The sequence below is a fragment of the Festucalex cinctus genome, chromosome 2 (genome assembly GCF_051991245.1).
Source record: "Festucalex cinctus isolate MCC-2025b chromosome 2, RoL_Fcin_1.0, whole genome shotgun sequence".
NCBI lineage: Eukaryota > Metazoa > Chordata > Actinopteri > Syngnathiformes > Syngnathidae > Festucalex > Festucalex cinctus.
The window spans coordinates 7,738,800-7,759,809 of NC_135412.1; the positions used below are offsets into that span (position 1 = coordinate 7,738,800).

The 21,010-nt window shown below is 37.6% G+C and overlaps 1 protein-coding gene across 3 annotated transcripts in view; it reads right to left on the reverse strand.

Annotated features, from left to right (window-relative positions):
• Positions 1 to 21,010, reverse strand: part of LOC144013558 (metabotropic glutamate receptor 4-like) — a 196,004-nt gene that overhangs the window by 24,679 nt on the left and 150,315 nt on the right. For all 3 annotated transcript variants that reach the window (XM_077512589.1, XM_077512588.1, XM_077512590.1), the window contains 4 exons: positions 15,402 to 15,537; positions 12,968 to 13,122; positions 10,745 to 10,885; positions 1,698 to 1,898 (listed from right to left, as the gene is read on the reverse strand). In XM_077512589.1, coding sequence (XP_077368715.1) covers positions 1,698 to 1,898; positions 10,745 to 10,885; positions 12,968 to 13,122; positions 15,402 to 15,537 — 633 coding nt within the window. The remainder of the gene's footprint in view (positions 1 to 1,697; positions 1,899 to 10,744; positions 10,886 to 12,967; positions 13,123 to 15,401; positions 15,538 to 21,010) is intronic.

Genomic DNA, 21,010 nt, shown 5'->3' on the forward strand with positions numbered 1-21,010 from the left:
TACCCTATACTTAGATCTGCAAACCAAAGCCACTTCTGAAAGAGCTAACCGTACACCATCCCATGAGAGTCTGTAGTCTTTGGAAATTGTTTTGTCACTTCCTCCTATAATTCCATCAACATTAATCCTTGTGGCTGCCAACCTCTGGTTCCCCGAGGAGTCAGGAGACTAACATGCACTCCCAGAACTAATTCTCAAATCATTTTCTGGGGGGGCAAAAACTAACTAAACCTGACCTTACCAGTGTCCCTTGTCTGCATCACAATGAAAACACTACCGATTTTCTGCACTGCAGCTACCATTCCTATGTGCTCTTTGAAGTGTGTTACCAAATTTAAGGGACTAAATGAATGATTGAAAAGGTCAAGAATTTAACAGATTTAAGTTTTCATACAGGAGGAAACTCATAGTAAGTAAACAGTAGATCAGGGTTGCAACTAGGGGTGTGCCAAAAAAAATCGATTCATAAAAGAATCGAGATTCACATTTATGAATCGAATCGAATCGATATTAATATCCAAAAATCGATTTTATTTAAATTAGAAATGAAGAAGAAGGGGAAAAGGCAGTTGTAGCCCTCATGCTGTTTTTGTGGAAAAAAGGCACTTACAATACAAAATTAATAAAAGTTTAAACAAAAAAAACAAAAAAAAGACACTTTAATGTCTCTATTTGTCATTTTGTCTTGCAAAGCAGACTGGAGTAGATCATGACAATGTTGTGCATATCTGTAAATTGAAGCAGAAATAATTTGTCAATCAAATAATTTTGAATCGAAAATCGCTTGACTCGAGAATCGAAAATCGATTCTGAATCGAATCGCAGACCCAAGAATCGTAATCGAAGCGAATCGTGAGACAGTCAAAGATTCCCAGCCCTAGTTGCAACATTTTGATTTCTGAAATGTTTCATAGTAAAGTAAGAATTTTTGGTACCTGGATTCAACAAATGTTCCATACATAAAGAATTGTGATTGTATAGCAAGCAAAATACACATTTGGTAAAAATGAGATTGTATGCACATTCTATTTAATTCCTGCACTGAGAATCACTCAATTATATGCACACAGAACACAAATTAATGAAAAATTTCCATCAATTAGTAATCTTGATATATATATATATATATATATATATATATATATATATATATGTATGTATATGTATGTGTATATCCATCCATTTTCTTGAATATCCATCCATTTTCTTGACCGCTTATTCCTCACAAGGGTCACAGGGGGTGCTGGCGCCTATCTCAGCTGGCTCTGGGCAGTAGGCGGGGGACACCCTGGATTAGTTGCCAGCCAATCGCATATCTATATATATATATATATATATATATATATATATATATATATATATATATATATATATATATATATATATATATATATATATGTATATATATATATATATATATATATATATAGTGCTTGTTTTGCTTGGTGTGCTGCTTTTCTTCTCGTGTGTAATTACAACACAGTAGAGAATGCACTTTAACGACTATGTCACCTGTTCAATTGTGTTCATTCCTACCTTGAGTCAATTTTATTTATTTATTTTTTCCAATTCTTTATTTTACTCTCTTCCAAGTGTAAATATTACTCTAAAAATGAGTCTATTTGTTCCCACTCCAAATAGAGTCAAATTTACTCTACAGAATTTACAGTGTATAATAGTACATCATAAATACACACCTGAGAAGTTGACATTTCGAATGTATTTGAGCAGCAATGTGCCATTAATGGTATCCATCTTGGAGCAGAGGCCAACTTTCCCCGGGCAGAGATCTTTGTGCATGTTGTGCAGAGCGTGAGCCATGGCGTAAACCGCATCGATCACAAACTGGACTTTTCCCTCCTGTTCGTAGGATGAATCTTTACCAATCCTTTCGTGATCTAGTAATTATAGTACAGAGAAAAAAACATATATGTGAACAATTAAAAAAAAACACAATAAACCATAATTCGAACAATAATCAGATAAAGCTGGACGAGAACAAAATCAAGTGAATGTAATCCTGTGGAGAGGTTATAATTACGAGGCCGCTATTATGTCCTTACTGCAAGACAGGAATTGAATTGTAGATGCTATTAACAAAACTATGTACCCTCCGTAATGAGCACTGAAGCTTAGGTCCCAATCAGTGTTGTAAATAAAGGGCAGTCTCCAGACTTCGATTCCGTAATATTCTTCACGGAACACTTCTCTTGTCTTATGACTTATTTTGTGATCTGTTTGTCTCCACCAAGCTCACATCCATTAATCAACAAAACACAAGGTGATTGAGTTGTGACCCACGAGTGGAGGACAGAGCAAGACGGGCCTCATCATTCTTCAGTACTAACGTAATTAGATACAGTATGACAGTCGTATATTCATCTTAGCTAATCTTGTCCCACTGTTTTGTTAATATGTCGATTGCCAAGCAAGGTTTCAATTGGAAACATAATCCTTTCATGAGAGCATAATTTGCTACAACACAGAAGGATTCTGGTTTGATATTAACACATTCACTGCCATAGACGGCTTTAGACGTCAAAGATTCATTTTTCTCCTGCACACGCAATAAAACAATGTGCAAAAAGCTTTTTCGTTATGCATCAATTTGGTATTAAAGCAACAACAGCAAATTGCAGTGTTTACTACACATAGTTAAAAAAAAAATCTACTTTTGTGTAGACTCCAAGAATATTCAAAACATGCGGACATCCAACTTTAACACATTCACTTCCATAGACGGTTTTAGACGTCAAAGATTTTTTTTTTGTCCTGGACTGGCAGTGAATGAGTTAAACTGACATTTGAAAATGTTCGGGCTTTAACGACATTCTGGGAGATGTTAACATTGCTCAGTTGCGTAATGGTTAGAGCAGGGGTCAGCAACCTTTCATGTCAAAAAAGCCATTTGAGGCCAAATAAATAACCAAAATTGTGTCTGGAGCCGCAAAACAAAACATTTGAAGATTGTGATGAAGGCAACAATGTGTTAGTGTTAGTAGTTTACTGAGTACTGAGGGCTCCAGAGCCAATTAGAGAGCTGCACCACAAACAACAACAACAACAAAAATCCAATACTTTGACATTCATTTTCTTCTCCCTTTTGTTTGTCTAAAAATTCTGACATATTTGGCAATTTTATGGACATATGGTAATTTTCCGTCTCTACTTTCTTATTTGACATTTTATTTTATTTATTTTTTTATTTTATTATTATTATTTTATTTTTTTACTTATTTTCTGCCATTTTGCCAGCAAATTGCTGACATTTTTGGCAGTTTTGTGGGCATTCTATTGTAATTTTAGGGATTTATTTTGTTTTTGAGCCTTTTTCTTTTCTTCCTTTTTTTAATTATTAAATTTCTGATTTTTTTTTGGGCAATTCGAAAAATATTTCATAGTAATTTTCTGCCTTTTGTTTTTGGACATCTTTTTGTTTACTTTTTGAACATTTTCTTTTCTGCCTTTTTTTATTCAATTCTCTCACAATTTTTGGCAATTCCATGGACAATTTATTTGTAAATTTCTGCTGTTCCTCTTCCTGTGTGGAAATTTTATGATCATTTTTTAAAAATATTTTTAGCTAATTTAAAAAAAAAAAAAAGTTTTTCATCTTTTTCTGACAACTTAAAATTTTGGAAACCTTAATTCATTTGAAAATTATTTTATCTAAAAATAAAAATAAATACTTTAAAAGAAATGATAATTTCTACTAATTAATTTTATTATTTATTTATTTAATTATTATTATTATTATTATTTTTAGAGATCAACAGGGAGCCACATGACATGAGAGGGACGAAAGAGCCACATGTGGCCCCAGAGCCGCAGGTTGCAGACCCCTGGGTTAGAGTAAGCATTATTGCGGTATGCCACAGAAAATGTACGCCTGCACAAACAGCATTTTCCCCTTTTACATTTACCAACTAAACTAAATAACGATAACAATTTTTGATAACTGTCAGACTTCGTCCATGGTCTGTTTTTGGTTTTGCTTTACTCCAACAAATATGCATATTGTTATGAGTTATCTTACCCCCTAAAATTAGGCTTCTAACATGCTTATTTTAGCATTCTAATCCATTTTTCTTTTGCTGTGGCTCAACATTTATTTATTTTTTGACAGGTTAGTCAAACAAAGGCATTCCAGTTTGTTTTTTCCTTTCAGAAATGCGCAAATGAAATTGTGTCAAAATGTGTAAAACAGTGATATTTATTTATGCCTTGCCTTGGCTGCGAGCTCAGCACCCCTAAACCTTTGATCCTCGAATCACCTCTGCTTATTACTTTACGATTGCAGCAGCAGATAAAACCACCAAGTACAAGACACAAGGATCAGATAACACGGAAACCTACATGGAAGAAAGTGGCGTCAGGATTTCTTTTGCAAGCCTTTTCGGTTGTCTGTGGCAGTCATTGTTATCTCTGCAGAGACACTCCATTTTAACAAGTGCCAGCTTTTAACAGATGAACAGTTAGAGCATGACTCCCTGTTATTGTTATGCTGATCCATAGTTGCTTGCTTTGTGAGGAAATTTGATCTTAGTGAAAAGACCTTGGATGTTTCAAGAGCTTAAATATTGTAATTTCCACTAAATCTTTATATTTTAGCAATCAGACAAGACGAAGAGATGTAAATGTCCTTTTTTATGTGTGATTTTCAGATTGCTATATTCCTCTAAATAGCTTTCAGTGGTCTTTTACACAGAACTATACAGCCCAAAGATGGCATGATGTCTTGCCACATCCTTCTAATCCAGGGGAATAAAGTGTATGCAGCATTCCCATCTATGTTTTGCATGTAAGATGAAGTGTAAAACTTTGATAATTCTAGACCAGTGGTGTCCAAACTTTTTCATTTGAGGGCCACATACAGAAAATCAGAAGGACGCAAGGGCCACATAATGTTATGAAGAGAAATTGTGTTTAGTCCAAAAAATTGTACAAATAATTTATTTGTGCTTTTGCATATTTAGAAAAATGCTACAGTACATAAACCAATTTATTTGTAATATGGCAGTTGGGTTATTATAGTTTTGGAATTTTTCATTTTAGTTTTTATTTTGTTTTGAGTTTTTTATTTTTTTTATTTAGTTAGTTTATTTAGTTAATTAGTTTTCAGCGTGGTTCTGTAAGTTTTTGTATTAGTTTTAGTTCTTTAATAAATGCTTAGTTTCAGTATTAGTTTTAGTTTTTTTTTTTACGTGTATTACTTGTGCACAATATTTAAAACACACCATGGGCGTGACATCATTATTCCACTTTATATCAAAATAAATCTACTAAAAATCACATTTAAAATCATCCCCAAAGGCTCTTGCATTAAATTAATTACCAAAGACTAAAACGAAGGACATTTTTGCTATAATTATAGTTAGTTTTATTTTAGTTAGTTTTGTAAACATAAAATGTAGTTTCAGTTATTTTTCTTTTTTTAAAAAGCATCTTCGTTTTTATTTTATTTTCATTTTTAAATTGTTTTTTGAATTTTAGTTTTTTCGTTAGTTTTAGTTAACTATAATAACCTTTAATAGCACCTGTGTTTTTCGACACCCTCCCTTCTTACTTTGACCATCTCCAAACATTTTTGTTTTTATTTTATTTGAACTGAGTCAAATGGCATTTTTAGCATATGTCGCGGGCCACTAAAAAATGGACGGCGGGCCTCAAATTGCCCCCGGGCCGTAGTTTGGACACCCCTATTCTAGACTGTCTTTCACTGACTGTCTGCATTTTGTCTCCAAAACATTAAATTTGGGAGTATGTCTATTATGTATGTGTCAGCTGTGACACTAGTACACATGACAATATGCAATGATTCCGTCTCACTTGTATTTCAACAATTCTCATTTAGCGTTGTTTTTTCAGTGTCTCTTGAACCTGAAAATTTTGATTCAGCATTAGTTTTTAACGACCAATTCACATCTCAATTCGAGTCACCACTCTTCCCTCCGTCCATCTATTGTTGCAAGAGTGTGTCTTTCTGGGCCTAGGACCCCCACAAATAGTTATACTACATTTTCAAGGACCCCTCATTATTATGTCCAGCCATAATACCTCTTTCTCCTCACAAGGGTCGAGGGGGGTGCTGGAGCCTATCGCAGCTGGCTGTGGGCAGTAGGCGGGGTACACCCTGAACTGGTCGCCAGCCAATCGCAGGGCACACAGAGACGAACAACCATCCATGCACACAAGCACACCGAGGGACAATTCGGAGCGCCCAATTAACCTGCCATGCATGTCTTTGGAATGTGGGAGGAGACCGGAGGACCCGGAGAAAACCCACACAGGCACGGGGAGAACATGCAAACTCCACCCGATTTCTCAGTACTGGGAGGCGGACGTGCTAACCACTCAGCAACCGTGCTGCCCCACTAACTATAATGTAATAATTAAACTAACATACCCCGCCTACTGCCCGAAGCCAGCTGGGATCGGCTCCAGCACACCCGCGACCCTTGTGAGGAATAAGGGGTTTTAAGAAAATGGATGGATGGATAATTAAACTAACATGTTTATTCCTACATGCCTTGAGAATTGCTTATTTTGAACATTTCGACCTATTTTTAAAAAATAATCTGTTTAATAGAGAGGATTGTAAACAAATTAAATTAAATCAAATTAGTTAGCCATCAGTGACATGCACTTAACTAACATGTATGCAACACAAGAAACAAATACCCAAAGAGGCAGTCTGCACGTTAAGATTTGAGAATTAAATAGCATGTCAAACACCGTTCAAATTATTTGCATTCATTTTCTAGATGCATTCTGTGGATGTGGAAATTGGGCAGTGGTTTGAAGTCATGCACGTTCTCGTCTTGATGACTCATGGCTGCAAAGTTGCAAAGCTTCATTCAAACCGAAATCTTTACTGTCCAGTCCAGTCAGACTACATTATATGAAAAGCAAATATGCAATATTTACTTTTTATGCATCTATTAAATCCAATCTCCGATGAAGCAGGACAAACATTTAAATCCTGACTTCCTGTAGTTTTGGACAACTGGTTTGACCAATGTCCAAAGTAATCGTGATTGATGGTCTGGCCGTGCCCTTTATGGACCGGAGCGACTGACAAAAACCATGATAGTGTGGAACATTTGTCTGGCTTCTGACACATTCAAGGTTATATCAGCAATTCATGACCCTCCGTCTGTGTAAAACTGAATCACATTTTATGGTTCAATAGTGTGAAACAGTGTGAACTGGGTGTCTGTGGAAAAAGAATTATTGAATTGTGTGCTTGCCTGCGAGAAGGTGTGCTTGTTCACTTCCATGTATATTTAATCATTGTAACCTGAAGGTTTACTGGATTGGCCGGCAACCAGTTCAGGGTGTACCCTGCCGACTGCCCGAAACCAGCTGGGTTGGGCTCCAGCACCCCAGCGACCCTTGTGAGGAATAAGCGGTTAAGAAAATGGATGGAACCTGAAGGTTTATCTTATCGACCCCCCCCCCCCCCCCAACCCCCTTAAATTCTTTTAGCAGCTAATAATGCTTTCTATTGCCGCCAACCTCACGATACGATACGTATCACGATACAGGGGCCACGATACGATACGTATCGCGATACATATGTATCCCACATAAGACACATTTTATTTTGTTTGTAAAATTGGTACACTGAGACACGTGCCATGTTAAGTTTATAAATAAATAAATGTTGACATTCCTCCTCTGCTTTCATTTTTCTTAGCAAGACACAGTGTCCAATCACCGGTGAGCTGTTTTTGCATTAATTGAAGGCAATTAACTTCAAAGACGCTGCTGGTTTTTATTTTTCAAGTACAATGCAAGCCGCAAAGGCAAACGTGAACTGCCGATTTAAAGTTAACGAGCAATATCGATTCTGACGCCTGCGTATCGATACGTGTATTGTGATGAGGCCCGCAACGATATATTGCCGTATCGATTTTGTTTTAGCACACCCCTAATGCTTTCCCTTATTTTTTTATTTTTATTTTATTTTTTTTTAAATGAGTGAAATTCATGATTTGATGCCTCTGTCCAGTATATCTCTGACCTTTTAGCGGACTGAGCAGTCTTTTATCCCGCAGGTTTTAATGTCCCGGCCAAGTCCACTTTAGGCTACAGACTCCAAGGAGCATCATGCAGCTGATGTTTGCTTAAAAGGTCACATAAAAAGGGTAGTTCATAAAAGAAATATGTAGCTTATGTGATATCATTGCTTTTAATGGTTGAATTTGTGCATTTATGTGGTTCCTCTGAGTGCATCTGTCTTTCGAGAAATAATTTGATACACAACAAAATAGGGGTATTAATAATGCAGTGCACTGTAATTTTAGTCGTAGTTCAATTTAGATTCTATATTTAGTTCTCAATCAACTTCAATGCATTTTAAACATCAGATATGGGATAATTTTCATGGTACAATTCAAAGAGGACTTGACAAAACAAACAGCAACAAGCAGATAGAGTCATCTGATATTCTTGGCCATTGGATAAACACGTGCAATGAGAATTATATAAAGTATGCTGTAAGTTTTCACCCCTTTTCAACATGTCATATTGTTTCTCACTGTGACTATGCAAGATGACCTGACGCAACATGGAACATATATCAGCATCTTGTTCCAAGATACTATGCTTATATGGATCATATTTTCTTCATCCATCCATCCATGCATCCATCCATCCATCCATCCACCATCCCATCCATCCATCCATCCATCCATGCATCCATCCATCCATCCATCCACCATCCCATCCATCCATCCATCCATCCATCCATCCATCCATCCATCCATCCACCCACCGACCCATCCATCCATTCATCCATCCATCCACCCACCGACCCATCCATCCACCGACCCATCCATCCACCGACCCATCCATCCACCGACCCATCCATCCATCCATCCATCCATCCATCCATCCATCCAACCAACCATCCATCCATCCATCCATCCATCAGTACGTATGTGGCCGTAATGGAGTAATTTCTTCCCATTGTATTTTTGTACATCCTCAAATGATAGCACCATCATTCGTGAACCTTGGTATTTTTGTAAACATATCCATCTTTACAAATGACTGCAATTTACTAACTGCTGCTTTTATCATCATCAAATGAGGAAGTTGTCAACATTATTATTGAATAAGAGGTCCTGAGTTTTGCAAGCTGATGTTTCTTTTTATGCTTGCTTTTAGTCCCAGATGTAATTTATTAATTTCACTGTGTGCATGCAGGTGTGTGTGTGTTGGGGGTTTATGACTCATGTGCTTGTAAAAAATACAGTCCAGTCCAGAATGTACCGTACACCGACCAACCAGCATAATATTTGGCATTGCATCACATGTTCTATCACATATTCTGCCTTTGTATGGTTAAAGTAATAATGCTGGTGCAGTGTACTTGTTGACGTTGAGCATTTTGTCATCTTCGTTAGATGAACACCTTTCTCACAGTGTCATTTGCATTGGAACATTATTATTGTGACGGAAGAATATTACGTAAGATTACCGTATTTTCCGCACTATAAGGCGCACCACATTATTAGGCGCACCTTCAATGAATGACATATTTGAAAACTTTTTCCATATATAAGGCGCTAAAGTAGAGGCTGGGGTTACGTTATGCATCCCTTAGATGGTGCTGCGCTAAAGGGAATGTCAACAAAACAGTCAGATAGGTCAGTCAAACTTTATGAATAGATTACAAACCAACTTTCTGACAACTCCATTCACTCCCAAAATGAATAAACAGCTGTTTTATTATTTTCTCTGAGGTAAAGTATTAGTATTAGCTAGCGATCCAAGATGGCGGGATCTTCTGCGCATGTGCGTCACCGATCGTGCAGAGTCACCGATAGCATCTTGACAGCGAGACCTGTTGCGGCTCAATATTGATCCATATATAAGGCGCACTGGATTATAAGGCGCATGGTCAGCTTTTGAAAAAATTGAAGGCTTTTAGGTGCGCCTTATAGTGCGGAAAATACGGTATATAGTGCAATTCGGCATAATGTTTTTCCTGGTAGTATAAATTAAAGTATGTTTGAAATGCCACAGTGATTCAAAAATAATCATCCATCACAAACACTCTTATGGCACATTATGCACTCATTAACAAGATATGCCTCTTAAATGTACTTTATATACAGTATACCACTATGTCTGCAAGCAGCGCATGTCTACGGAGTACAATCAGTATTAGTTACACAGGTTGAACAGGAAATGGGCCGGTGCAAATAGTACTATATATTAGCAGATGAAATCTTCTCTCCTCGTGTTGTGTGAGTCCTTCACATGCTGGCAATGCATCTGTTAGGTTTGTTGTGATTAAACCATTACCGGTCACAGCTGCATATCAGCTTGCTAGCATTGCAGTGATGTAGCCTGAATCAGTTGGTTGGGAGACAATGTGGGGGATCCCTCTGACTTTAATGGCCAAAAAGCTTGTTTTCAGTGTACGTTATTGGATTGACTATTGATTATGTTTTCAGTGGCAATGGGGTTCTGTGATAGCTATTGTCGTCTTCTAGAAACTAGCCAGCACACACGGAAACTTTCATTTCTCTGAAACAAAATTAGAGGCTCACATTTACTTATCTACATCCATTACATTTTCGATAATGTGAGTGCTGAGTGTGGTTTGGTAATGCGAGATGCTTCATAAATTTCCCTCTGTGCTACCAAAACACAAAATAAAGTTGATTTGAAAGGTGGTGATTGATTGAGAGTTTTCCTGCATGTCTGTTTTTATTGAGTGTGGACTCACTTGTGCACTTTTTGATGCCAGAGCCTTTCTTCACAGCATGTCGACTAAGTTTGCACTGGAAGTTGTTCTCCCAGAACTCAGCAAACCAGATGTTTCGCCTGTTGTTCTCCAATGTTCGACTGATGAAATAGCGGTCGAACCCTGCAAGAGAAGTTTCAGATTTATATTTACAGCTCCCAAAAAAACAAACAAACATTTTATTTATTTTTCACAGAAGGTAATCTGTGTCATGATCAAATTTGGTGTGCAAGTATAATTGGAATTGTATGACATAGGAGACTAAAATGTTTTTTACGCTCTCACCAGAGTGACGTCTCAATGCGACCAATTTGCTTGGAAGTCGCAGTGACTTCTCCTCGTGTAGATGTACAACAAAAAAAATCATTAGCTTTTCATCTGGTCACTATATCAGACAGACCTGAATGGTGGATTGCTGCAAAATTGATCATTTGGGAAAGTTCTCATCTTTTTTCCCACAGACTTAGGCTGGAGCTCTGACAGTGTGACTATTAAGTTCTTACCTACCTACACGACTAACAACCCTTCACTCCTGATCGATCAGTTTAAATGGGTGGCAAGCTCTAAGAAGTGTCTTGATAGTTCTGAACATCTTCCATTTATGGATGATGGAGTCAACTGTGCTAGTTGGAACCTTCAAAGGAGCAGAAATTTTCCTTTACCCTTCCCCACATCTGTGCCTTAAGACAATGAAAACTTCTTTTCAGATCATGTCCAGTCCACTTCATTTGCCACAAGTGGACTCCAATTAAGCTGTAGAAATATCTCAAGGATGTTCACTGGCAACAGGATGCATCTGAGCTCAAATTTAAGCCGTCATGAGTACATATGTACATGATATTTTTATTGTTTTTTCTAAAGATTTTTGTTAAAAATTAAAGAAATGCTCATTTAATATAAACTCAGTCAGGTCTGCAGACACAGGTCAATTAGTGGAATCCATAATTCATTTTTGGAATAACTACCATTGCTTTAAGCGAACTCTTCATGTCAGAAGCTGTATCAAAGCCTTCTGTATGCTAGAGTCTAGCATTAAAAAAAACAAAAAAAAAACAATGGGTTTGAATGAGTTAATTATGTACTTTTGTACTCATAAGAGGGCACTTCCCTCAATTTTCAATTCCTGTCAATGATGATGCCCACCTTTAACTGAGTGCTTCCACATTTTCGGTGAATGCTTTATGACGCAAAGCCTCGCAAAAATAGACGGAATGATAAGAACTGTCTGTACTCATTCCAATCGACGACCGTAAACCTATTTCAGTCCATGTATTTTTTTTCAAGGTTTTGCGTCATTGGAGTTGGGAATTGAAATTTGACGGAAGGGCCCACCTCTATTTTTACTTTTAACTCATTCACTCCCAGGACATTTTCGCTATTTTACTGTATTTTGAATGATTTTGCAAGGGCCATAGAAAATTGTGTCCTATTGCTATAAAAACATGGAATCTACCAAAAGAAAGATTAGAGCCTCTTCTTTCATCAGGAAAAAAAGTATATTTCTATCGTTTTCCATTTTGCATCAATGAGCATTAAAATATGGTTACGTTTCATCATTATTTACAAATCTGTTTAAAGCTATGGGGAAAAGAGCTTTTTGATCTCTTATACTCTGCTGCCATCTGCTGGCCGTTTTTGTAATAAATACCATTGCTTCAAGCATTACTTCAAGCATAGTTTTACTTCTTTCTGTCACCTTTCATTTCTTTTATTTTAAAGAGTGAAATAAAGTGATTTGATTGATTGATTGATTGATTGATTGAAGCATTCTCTTCAGTTCAGAGGCTGCATCAAAGCCAAAACAGTATAAATGCATCTTTGGGAGCATGGTAATATTTAAAATTGAACGTATTTATACGTTTTTGGGAGTAAATCTTAATTATATGAAGCACATTGAGTTGCCTTATATATGAAATGTGCTGTGTACTATAGAAAAAAGCTACATTGTCTTTAAAAAAAATACATAAAAAAAAAAATTGTTTTCATGTTGTCAGTGTGTTGTGTGTAAAATTCTGAGGGTAAAAAAAGATGAGTTTTTCAATGTGAGTGTGCTATATTTTTCCTCCATGTATTGTCAACACTGTTTGTGTGTTCTACAGAATGTATTCATCATACCACAACCACATAACTTTAAATAAGTGCCAACACTATTGGATCATGAATGTAGTGTTTTGAGTTTAACGTTGAATCCTAATTACACAGCACCTTTGATGGATTGTCGCTTCGGCAGGATGGTTACAGCACCTTCAGCCATCTCTTCCTGGTTCAATATCGGGGAGATTTTGGACCCCCAGCTGTCTGAACCTACCCAGATAAAATGGCCTGTTTGATTGGCCTTCTTTGCCGCTTGGAGCAGCCGCCTAGAAGACATGAAAAGCTCTGGAAAGTTATGCAGTATGTTATTTGCTGATCTATTTAATACATGAAGGCATTCATCACCTGAAAACATAGGGTTGTTATTCAAATGCAGCCCAACGTGGCAGCAGGTTACTATGCAGGTAACGTCTATGAATAGAATACTCTATTGAGTTTGAACATATTTGCATACAGAGGCAGTAGAAATGAGTGGCCTCCAAAGACAGAAAATATCCTCAGAGTACATTCTGGTTGTTGCACAATCACCCCCCTGCCACATTTGTCCAGGCTCGCTGCCAATGGAAGTAAATATAAGGCACTGCGCAGGCACAGTTGAAAGCTGGAGTGTAGCAACATCAAAATTTTAAAACGCCATCTGGCCTGTGTGGCTTTACTGACCCTCAATGCTCCTACAACACAATAACAAAACCGAAACAAGCATCTTATTGTGTTGTCGATGCATTCTTTTTACCCGGAACTTGCTGTCATAACAAATATTATCAGTCTTAAAAAAGTTCCCTGCAAGGCCACTTTATCCTTGAGAAAAAAATAAGGAGCAGTTGTGAGGCGCTCTTACCACATTTTATGACGACAAGGTTGTCTATTAGATGAGGAATAATTGGAATAAAGTATAATTTCCGCAAGTGTATTTTGTGTTCTGTGTACAAAATTGTAAGGAACACATTTTATGACCACGAGGGAACAAGGGCAAATAAGTGAGCTGTGTAATGTATAAGTGACAAGCAAATGTATGGTCCACTTGGAAACTTTCATACCTGACTTCCACACTCCAATTATTTAAATTATTTTATATTCAGGCATGAAAACGGGTCAGGGGTGAAAAATTTGAAAAGCACTTGGACCAAAATTTTGCTCGTTAATATTCATTGGTCACTCGTCCAACGGGTTGGGGGCATGCAGTGGACATAGGGATGGCGAATTTAAATGTTCAAAATTTTACGGCGTCAACATCTTTGCTACATTTATTATAGATGTTGGAAAAAACAGCATGCTTGAAAAAAAAAAGTTGAGAGGCTGCATCAAAGCCTTATAAAAACAAAAACAAAAACGTATAAATACGTCTTTGGGACACTTAGAACATTTAAAAAAAACTTATTTATACGTTATTGGGAGTAAATGAGTTAATAATAAAATAATAATTTTATAAAAGAACATTCACTTTAACAGTTATTGTTCATCAAATAAAATCTGACAAATAATAAAACATCATGAATTTAAAACACATGAGCCAGAAAGGGAGTAGTAAAAAAAATAAAAAATAAAATAAAAATCATGGTATAACATTAATAAAGTATGGCAACCAATGTCGGCGACATCTAAACTGAGTGAGTCGCGTTCAGGTACGCTCGGCTTTTTTTCAGTTTAGTCGAGAGCCGATTTTTTGGACGAGTTCTGAGACATAAAATTCTCGAATTTTCTGGTTAAAAAACGATTTGGTTGAGAACAGAAGAGTTTGAAAACCGAGGTTTGACTGTATATAATTCTTCCTTTCTAAAACCCAGAGAGCAAAGCAATTCATCTGCAATGTCACATTCTGGCACTTCATTAATAGGACACTACATTCGCAGCAGTTCCCTAAATTATGAGGACTGCACAGGATTCAAGGATGAGCAGGAGTGTGCAGTCGAGATTCCACTGGCTTTAGGTAATTACTATATATCCACACAAGGAGCTGTTATCTGGATGGGATTAAGTCAATGAGCACCGGGACTTCTGGCCCTGTCATCACCAAGGGACCGCCCTAATTCACTGGCCTCAAGAAATACACGAGCCTACTAAGTGCTTGCCAGGGGACAGCTCTTACAAAGCCACAATGTGTGATGATTATGCCTTCAACTAATTATTCTTAATGGAGACAATCAATTTGAAAAGCAGATCATGAATTATAAGAGATTCATTTTAGTTTCCACAAGGGAAGATTTGGTATTTCAATGAATGGAAACATGTTTGTTTAGATGAAAAAGCTATTAGTTTTACAGAAAGGAAGTTTTGAGGTATTCAGCAACACAATATAGAAATTGTAGTGAAACGTTGCTTCGAAAGCAAACACATTTTTACTTTGGCGGTTGTTAATTTCATTATTTTTAAAATTACAAATAGATTTGTTTGCCCTTGTAATTATCTGAACCGTCAGGGTTTTGTTCTTTTTTCTTTTCTAGTAGGCTACTGTTGTTAGATCAGCGCAGTAAATTAAGCAAACCGAAAATGTGCAAAATGCAAGTCCAAAAAAGGGGAAGAAAGTCTACAAACTTATTGAACTTACCTGATGTCATCCTCATTGGCAAATATAATGACCACCCGGGCGTTTGGGTTCTCACTCAGCCTGCGAATGATCTTGTCAAACTCCCCAGCTTTTGGTTCACGTGGGATTTTCACAGACTGGGAAATGCACAGGCCACCTAAAAAGGGAGACAACCAAGAAAAACAATAACTTCATATTCATAGTCCGACCTCTCATGAGATTATGTGGATGGTGCTAATAATATAGCTGGAATGTTGCTTTTGGAGATTCATTCACATTTTCAAGTGAGTGATTTCAAATGAGTGTTTACTTTTCTATCCGAGTCATTGCTTTTGTTGCCTGATAAATGAAATAGATTTGACATCTGGAAAAAGAAGAGCGGCATAATTCCGTAGACTAATGTTGTCCAGTTAAATCAGGGTGTCCAAACTACGGCCCGGGGGCCATTTGCGGCCCGCCGTCCACTTTTTAGTGGCCCGAGACATATGCAAAAAATGTCATTTGACTCTCTCCAAATAAAATAAAAACAAAAATGTTTGGAGATGGTCAAAGTAAGAAGGGAGGGTGTCGAAAAACACAGGTGCTATTAAAGTTTATTTTAGTTAACTAACGAAAAAACTAAAATAAAATAAAAAAAACAATTTCGTTAACAAAATAAAATAAAAACGAAGATGCTTTTTAAAAAAAAGAAAACAAACTGAAACTACATTTTATGTTTACAAAACTAACTAAAATAAAACACACAAAATAAAAAAGATTGCGCGCAAGTAATACACATTAAAAAAAGCAAAAAACTAAAACTAATACTGAAACTAACTACACTAAAACTAAGCATTTATTAAAGAACTAAAACTAATAAAAAACTAACAGAACCACCCTGAAAACTAATTAAAACTAAGTTAAAAAAAAAAAAACCCTCAAAACTAAATAAAAACTAAAATGAAAAATTCCAAAACTATAATAACCCTACTGCCATATTACAAATAAATTGGTTTATACTGGAGCATTTTTCTAAATATTCAAAAGCAAAAATTAATTATTTGTACAATTTTTATTACTAAACACAATTTCTCTTCATAACATGATGTGGCCCTTGCGTCCTTCTGATTTTCTGGATGTGGCCCTCAAATGAAAAAGTTTGGACGCCCCTGAGTTAAATCAATGAATGATTCTTGAAACACATGCTTTACCGTAGTAATTTCTATCTGAGTGGGGAAATAGTCCTTGTCCTCTTGGAGATCATCTGCTATTGAACATTAATCAAAAGGTTACATTGGACTGGTCACCAATGAGGCTTTTAAATTCCCAATGCACTACTTCAGTGCTAACTATCGTTGGACTGGACATGTACATGGGTGCCTTAGCACATGTCCTTTTCGCAAGAAGTGCCCAAAGTGCCCCTTTGTCCAACTTTATTCCATCCATCCATCCATTTTCTTGACCGCTTATTCCTCACAAGGGTCGCGGGGGCTGCTGGCGCCTATCTCAGCTGGCTCTGGGCAGTAGGCGGGGGACACCCTGGACTGGTTGCCAGCCAATCGCAGGGCACCAACTTTATTTATTTATTTATTTATTGTGCATGTGAAATTATTTTTTTTGCCTTTCAAAAATAAATTCCAACTTGAAAATATCACAACTGTTATTATTGTATATTAATTGGACTGGTTAACAGATTATTAGGGATGTTCGATATCACTTTTTTTTTCAGACCGATACCGATACTCAGACCCTCAGTACTCACCGATACCGATACCCAATGCCGATACCAGTAGTACATTTTGACAAATAAAAAAAAAATCACTAAAAGATATTTTTAAACAAATATATTTCCTTTAATTTTGACCCAAAAACAACCCCAGCACAGTCACTCTTCAATAGTCTTAACGCTCAAAATAAAACACAAAAATGCTTTTTTAGTTAAGATTCACAATTTTGAAGTATTTCCAAACCGGTGAAGTTTTGATGAAAAACTGCTGCAAGCTAGCGCCAGTTACAGGCAAGGAGGACTCACTTAACGTCTTCCCCCTCTGCCATCGCTCGCTTGTACTCGTCTGCGTCACGAGTACTCGAGTACTTGAAAAAAGGCTGGTATCGGCCCGATACCGATACCTGGTATCGGTACTCGCCCATCCCTACAGATTATCAGTACTTCAGCGGAGAACAACAGACACATTTCAATGTGAGGATTGAGCATTGACTTGTTAGAGACATCATGGTTATGTGGGATTCATACATAGTTTTTCAGTTACTATTCGCCTACATGCTGTCATTAAATCAAAAAGTGCTTCAATAAAAAATTATTAAAAATAATTATTAAAAAATAAAATTATGGTTGCATTTACACGTGGGACTATTGGTATTAATACCAATAGTCCCACGTGTAAATGCAACCATAATTTCTACCCCGATAATGTGATTAATTTATTCTTTAAACTGAATGATGGAGGTATTTTTCTAAATAAATACATACAGCTTTCATCAAGCAGTGATTTTCAACGGCCACTGTGGCGGTTCACAGCCGAGTGTGAAGCGGTTGGGATGAGAATAAGCTCCTCCAAATTTGAAACCATTGTCCTCAGTTTGAAAAGGATGGAATGCCCTCTCTGGGTCGAGGATGAGATCTTGACCCAAGTAGTGGAGTTCAAGTATCTTGGGTTCTTGTTCATGAGTGAGGGAAGAATGGAGCAGGAGCTCTACAGGCTGATCAGTGCTGCATTGGCAGTGATGCAGACTCTATATCATTCTATTGTGATGAAGAAGCTCGCAATTTACTGGCCAATCTGCATTTCTACCCTCACGAGGTGTGACCAAAACAAGATCCCGGTTACAAGCGACCAAAATGAGTTTCCTCCTCAGAGTGTCTGGGTTCGTTCGTCCGGCCTCAGATTAGAGCTGCTGCTCCTACGCAGACCCGTCACCAGAAAGAAATTGTAGGGGGGGCATTACCTTTTTTGGGGGGGCACACTTTATCAACCTAAATCTAATGTTCATCAGGTTGAACAGCGGCATTGTGACAACTGCAAAAGTGTTCAGAAATATTTTCTGTCACTTAAAAGCGGCAGTTCGTTCTGAAATCTAAAAGACAAACTAAAAAAAAAAATGTGTAGTTCATTTTGCATTTATTCAACTCAAAAGTTCATTTGAAACAAATCCACTCTTCACTTCTGTAAACAACTATGTCCGAATGAATGACTCTGTGACCCAGCCCCTTCTATCTGGAATTGGCTAGCAGTTGCCTTCATTTGCGTGTTGGATTAGGACTGTACGATATGGACAAAATTTCCTTTCATTTTTGCCAGACATCTCGATTCTTTGATCTTTGACTCAGCATGAGACTTCACATCATTTTACTTTTTTTATAGTGCCTTCTGTATTTGTGTTATTTTATTTCTATACTTGTACAGATTTTTTTTTTTTTTAATTTTATTTGCGTGTATACTTATCTACTTATATTTACTCTAATTAATTTTATTTTGTGTTATTTTATTTCACTTGTGTCTACTAAAAGACTAATTTCTATTCCATGCACAGCACTTTGTATGCAGCAATGGCTGTTTTAAAGTGATTTAGAAATAAGGTTGAGTTATGTCGATGATATACAGAAACAACATATGGGTTCAGTGAAAAACTAAGCAGAATATCAATCCAAAAAGGATGTGTAAAGTGCTGTTTTTTTAATTAGAACTTAGTGACAGTCATCAACATGAACAAACTTGGCAATAAAAAAAAAAAGAAGAGAATTCAACTCACATTGTACTGCAACTGCTTTAGTGATAAATAATTTTATGCTCCTTAGTTGTTGTTGTGTATGTGTGACAGCTTGGGTCTGTTAACAGCATACTGTGTATTGCTACAATTCATCCGTGCTGTGTGGCTTGACTAATTAAAATAAAAGTTTGACACTCACTTGTAAACGTAACCAGTGGACTCAGGATTCCCATTGATGTCAACTGTGTCATGCTGGATCGAGGCACGACGTGCTCACTGCTCAGTCTTTGTGCCAGCGCCAGCCGGCAAATGTGCACTATCTACCCGGAAGTAGATTTGGCTAAGGCACGTCTGCAGAGCGCGCGTCTCCCCCCCAACCCACCCCACCCCTCCTGATCCTGATTGTCATTGGCTTGCTTAGTTGTCAATCACAGCCAAACTTGAAAGGAGGTATGTGGTTGGCTGGCACGCCATGCTTTACTTAAAACAGAAGGCGCAAGTTTACGTGACTGATAGGACGAATAGTTGGTGAGTCATCTTGCTAGGGCGGGCACGGCTGACTGACAGGGCGGGCACGGACCCCCAAGGCCCGCCCATGGCGACGGGTCCGCTCCTACGCATCGAGAGAATCTGGATGAGGTGGCTTGGGAATTTGGTTATGATTCCTGGTGAGGTGCTCTGGGCACATCCATCTGGGAGGAGGCCCAGGTGACAAACCAGGACACGCGGGATAGACTATGTCTCCCGGCTGACTTGGGAATGCCTCGGGATTCCCCCAGAAGAATTGGATGAAGTGGCTGGGGAGAGGGAAATATGGGCTTCCTTGCTTAAGATGTTAACGCTATGACGCAACCCTAGATAAGCAGAAGAGAATGGATGGATGGAAGATGAACAGGAAAATTTTGCATTTTATAATGTAGGGGTGTGAATTGCCTAGTACCTGACGATTTGATTCGTATCACAATTCACAGGTCACGATTCGATTCGATACCTATTAATCCCGATACGAATTTATAAGTCGCTTGTTGCGATTTTTTTCATTCAAATTTAGAAAATGCTAATCAGTATACTTGTAGAGTATAAGATTTGTATGAAAATGTATTATTTATTTATCGGAAACTTCAGTCTTATACAGGTTGTAATCTATTTCATACTTGAACAGCATTAAAATAACATATTAAGGCTTAATGTTACGTTCATAAAACATTCTTCCATACTTAAGGTGTGAACCCTAACCCAAAGTAAGATCCATCCATCCATTTTCTTGACCGCTTATTCCTCACAAGGGTCGCGGGGGCTGCTGGCGCCTATCTCAGCTGGCTCTGGGCAGTAGGCAGGGGACACCCTGGACTGGTTGCCAACCAATCGCAGGGCACACAGAGACAAACAACCATCCACACTCACACGCATACCTCGGGACAATTCGGAGCACCCAATTAACCTGCCAAGCATGTCTTTGGAATGTGGGAGGAGACCGGAGTACCCGGAGAAGACCCACGCGGGCACGGGGAGAACATGCAAACTCCACCCAGGAAGGTCCGAGCCTGGACTCGAACCGGAGACCTCAGAACTGGGAAGCGGACGTGCTAACCACTCGACTACCGTGCCGCACCCAAAGTAAGATGTTTTGTTGAATATTTTTCCATTAAAAATGGAAGTTTAAATCGATTCAGCCGCCTATTGAATCGATTCGAGAATTGCTCGATGTAGTATCGCGATATATTGCCGAATCGAGTTTTTTTTTAACACCCCTATTATAATGGTGTCTCAATCTTTTATATCCATGTAATATCTTGAATTCCAGTTATATTTTGAGTGTGTTGGGACAGAAGGAATGGAAATTTTACAGTTTGCAATATTTGTACATTTTGTACTATTTCTTCTCTCTCCATGGCCATGGATAGGTGAAGCCTTGGTGAAAC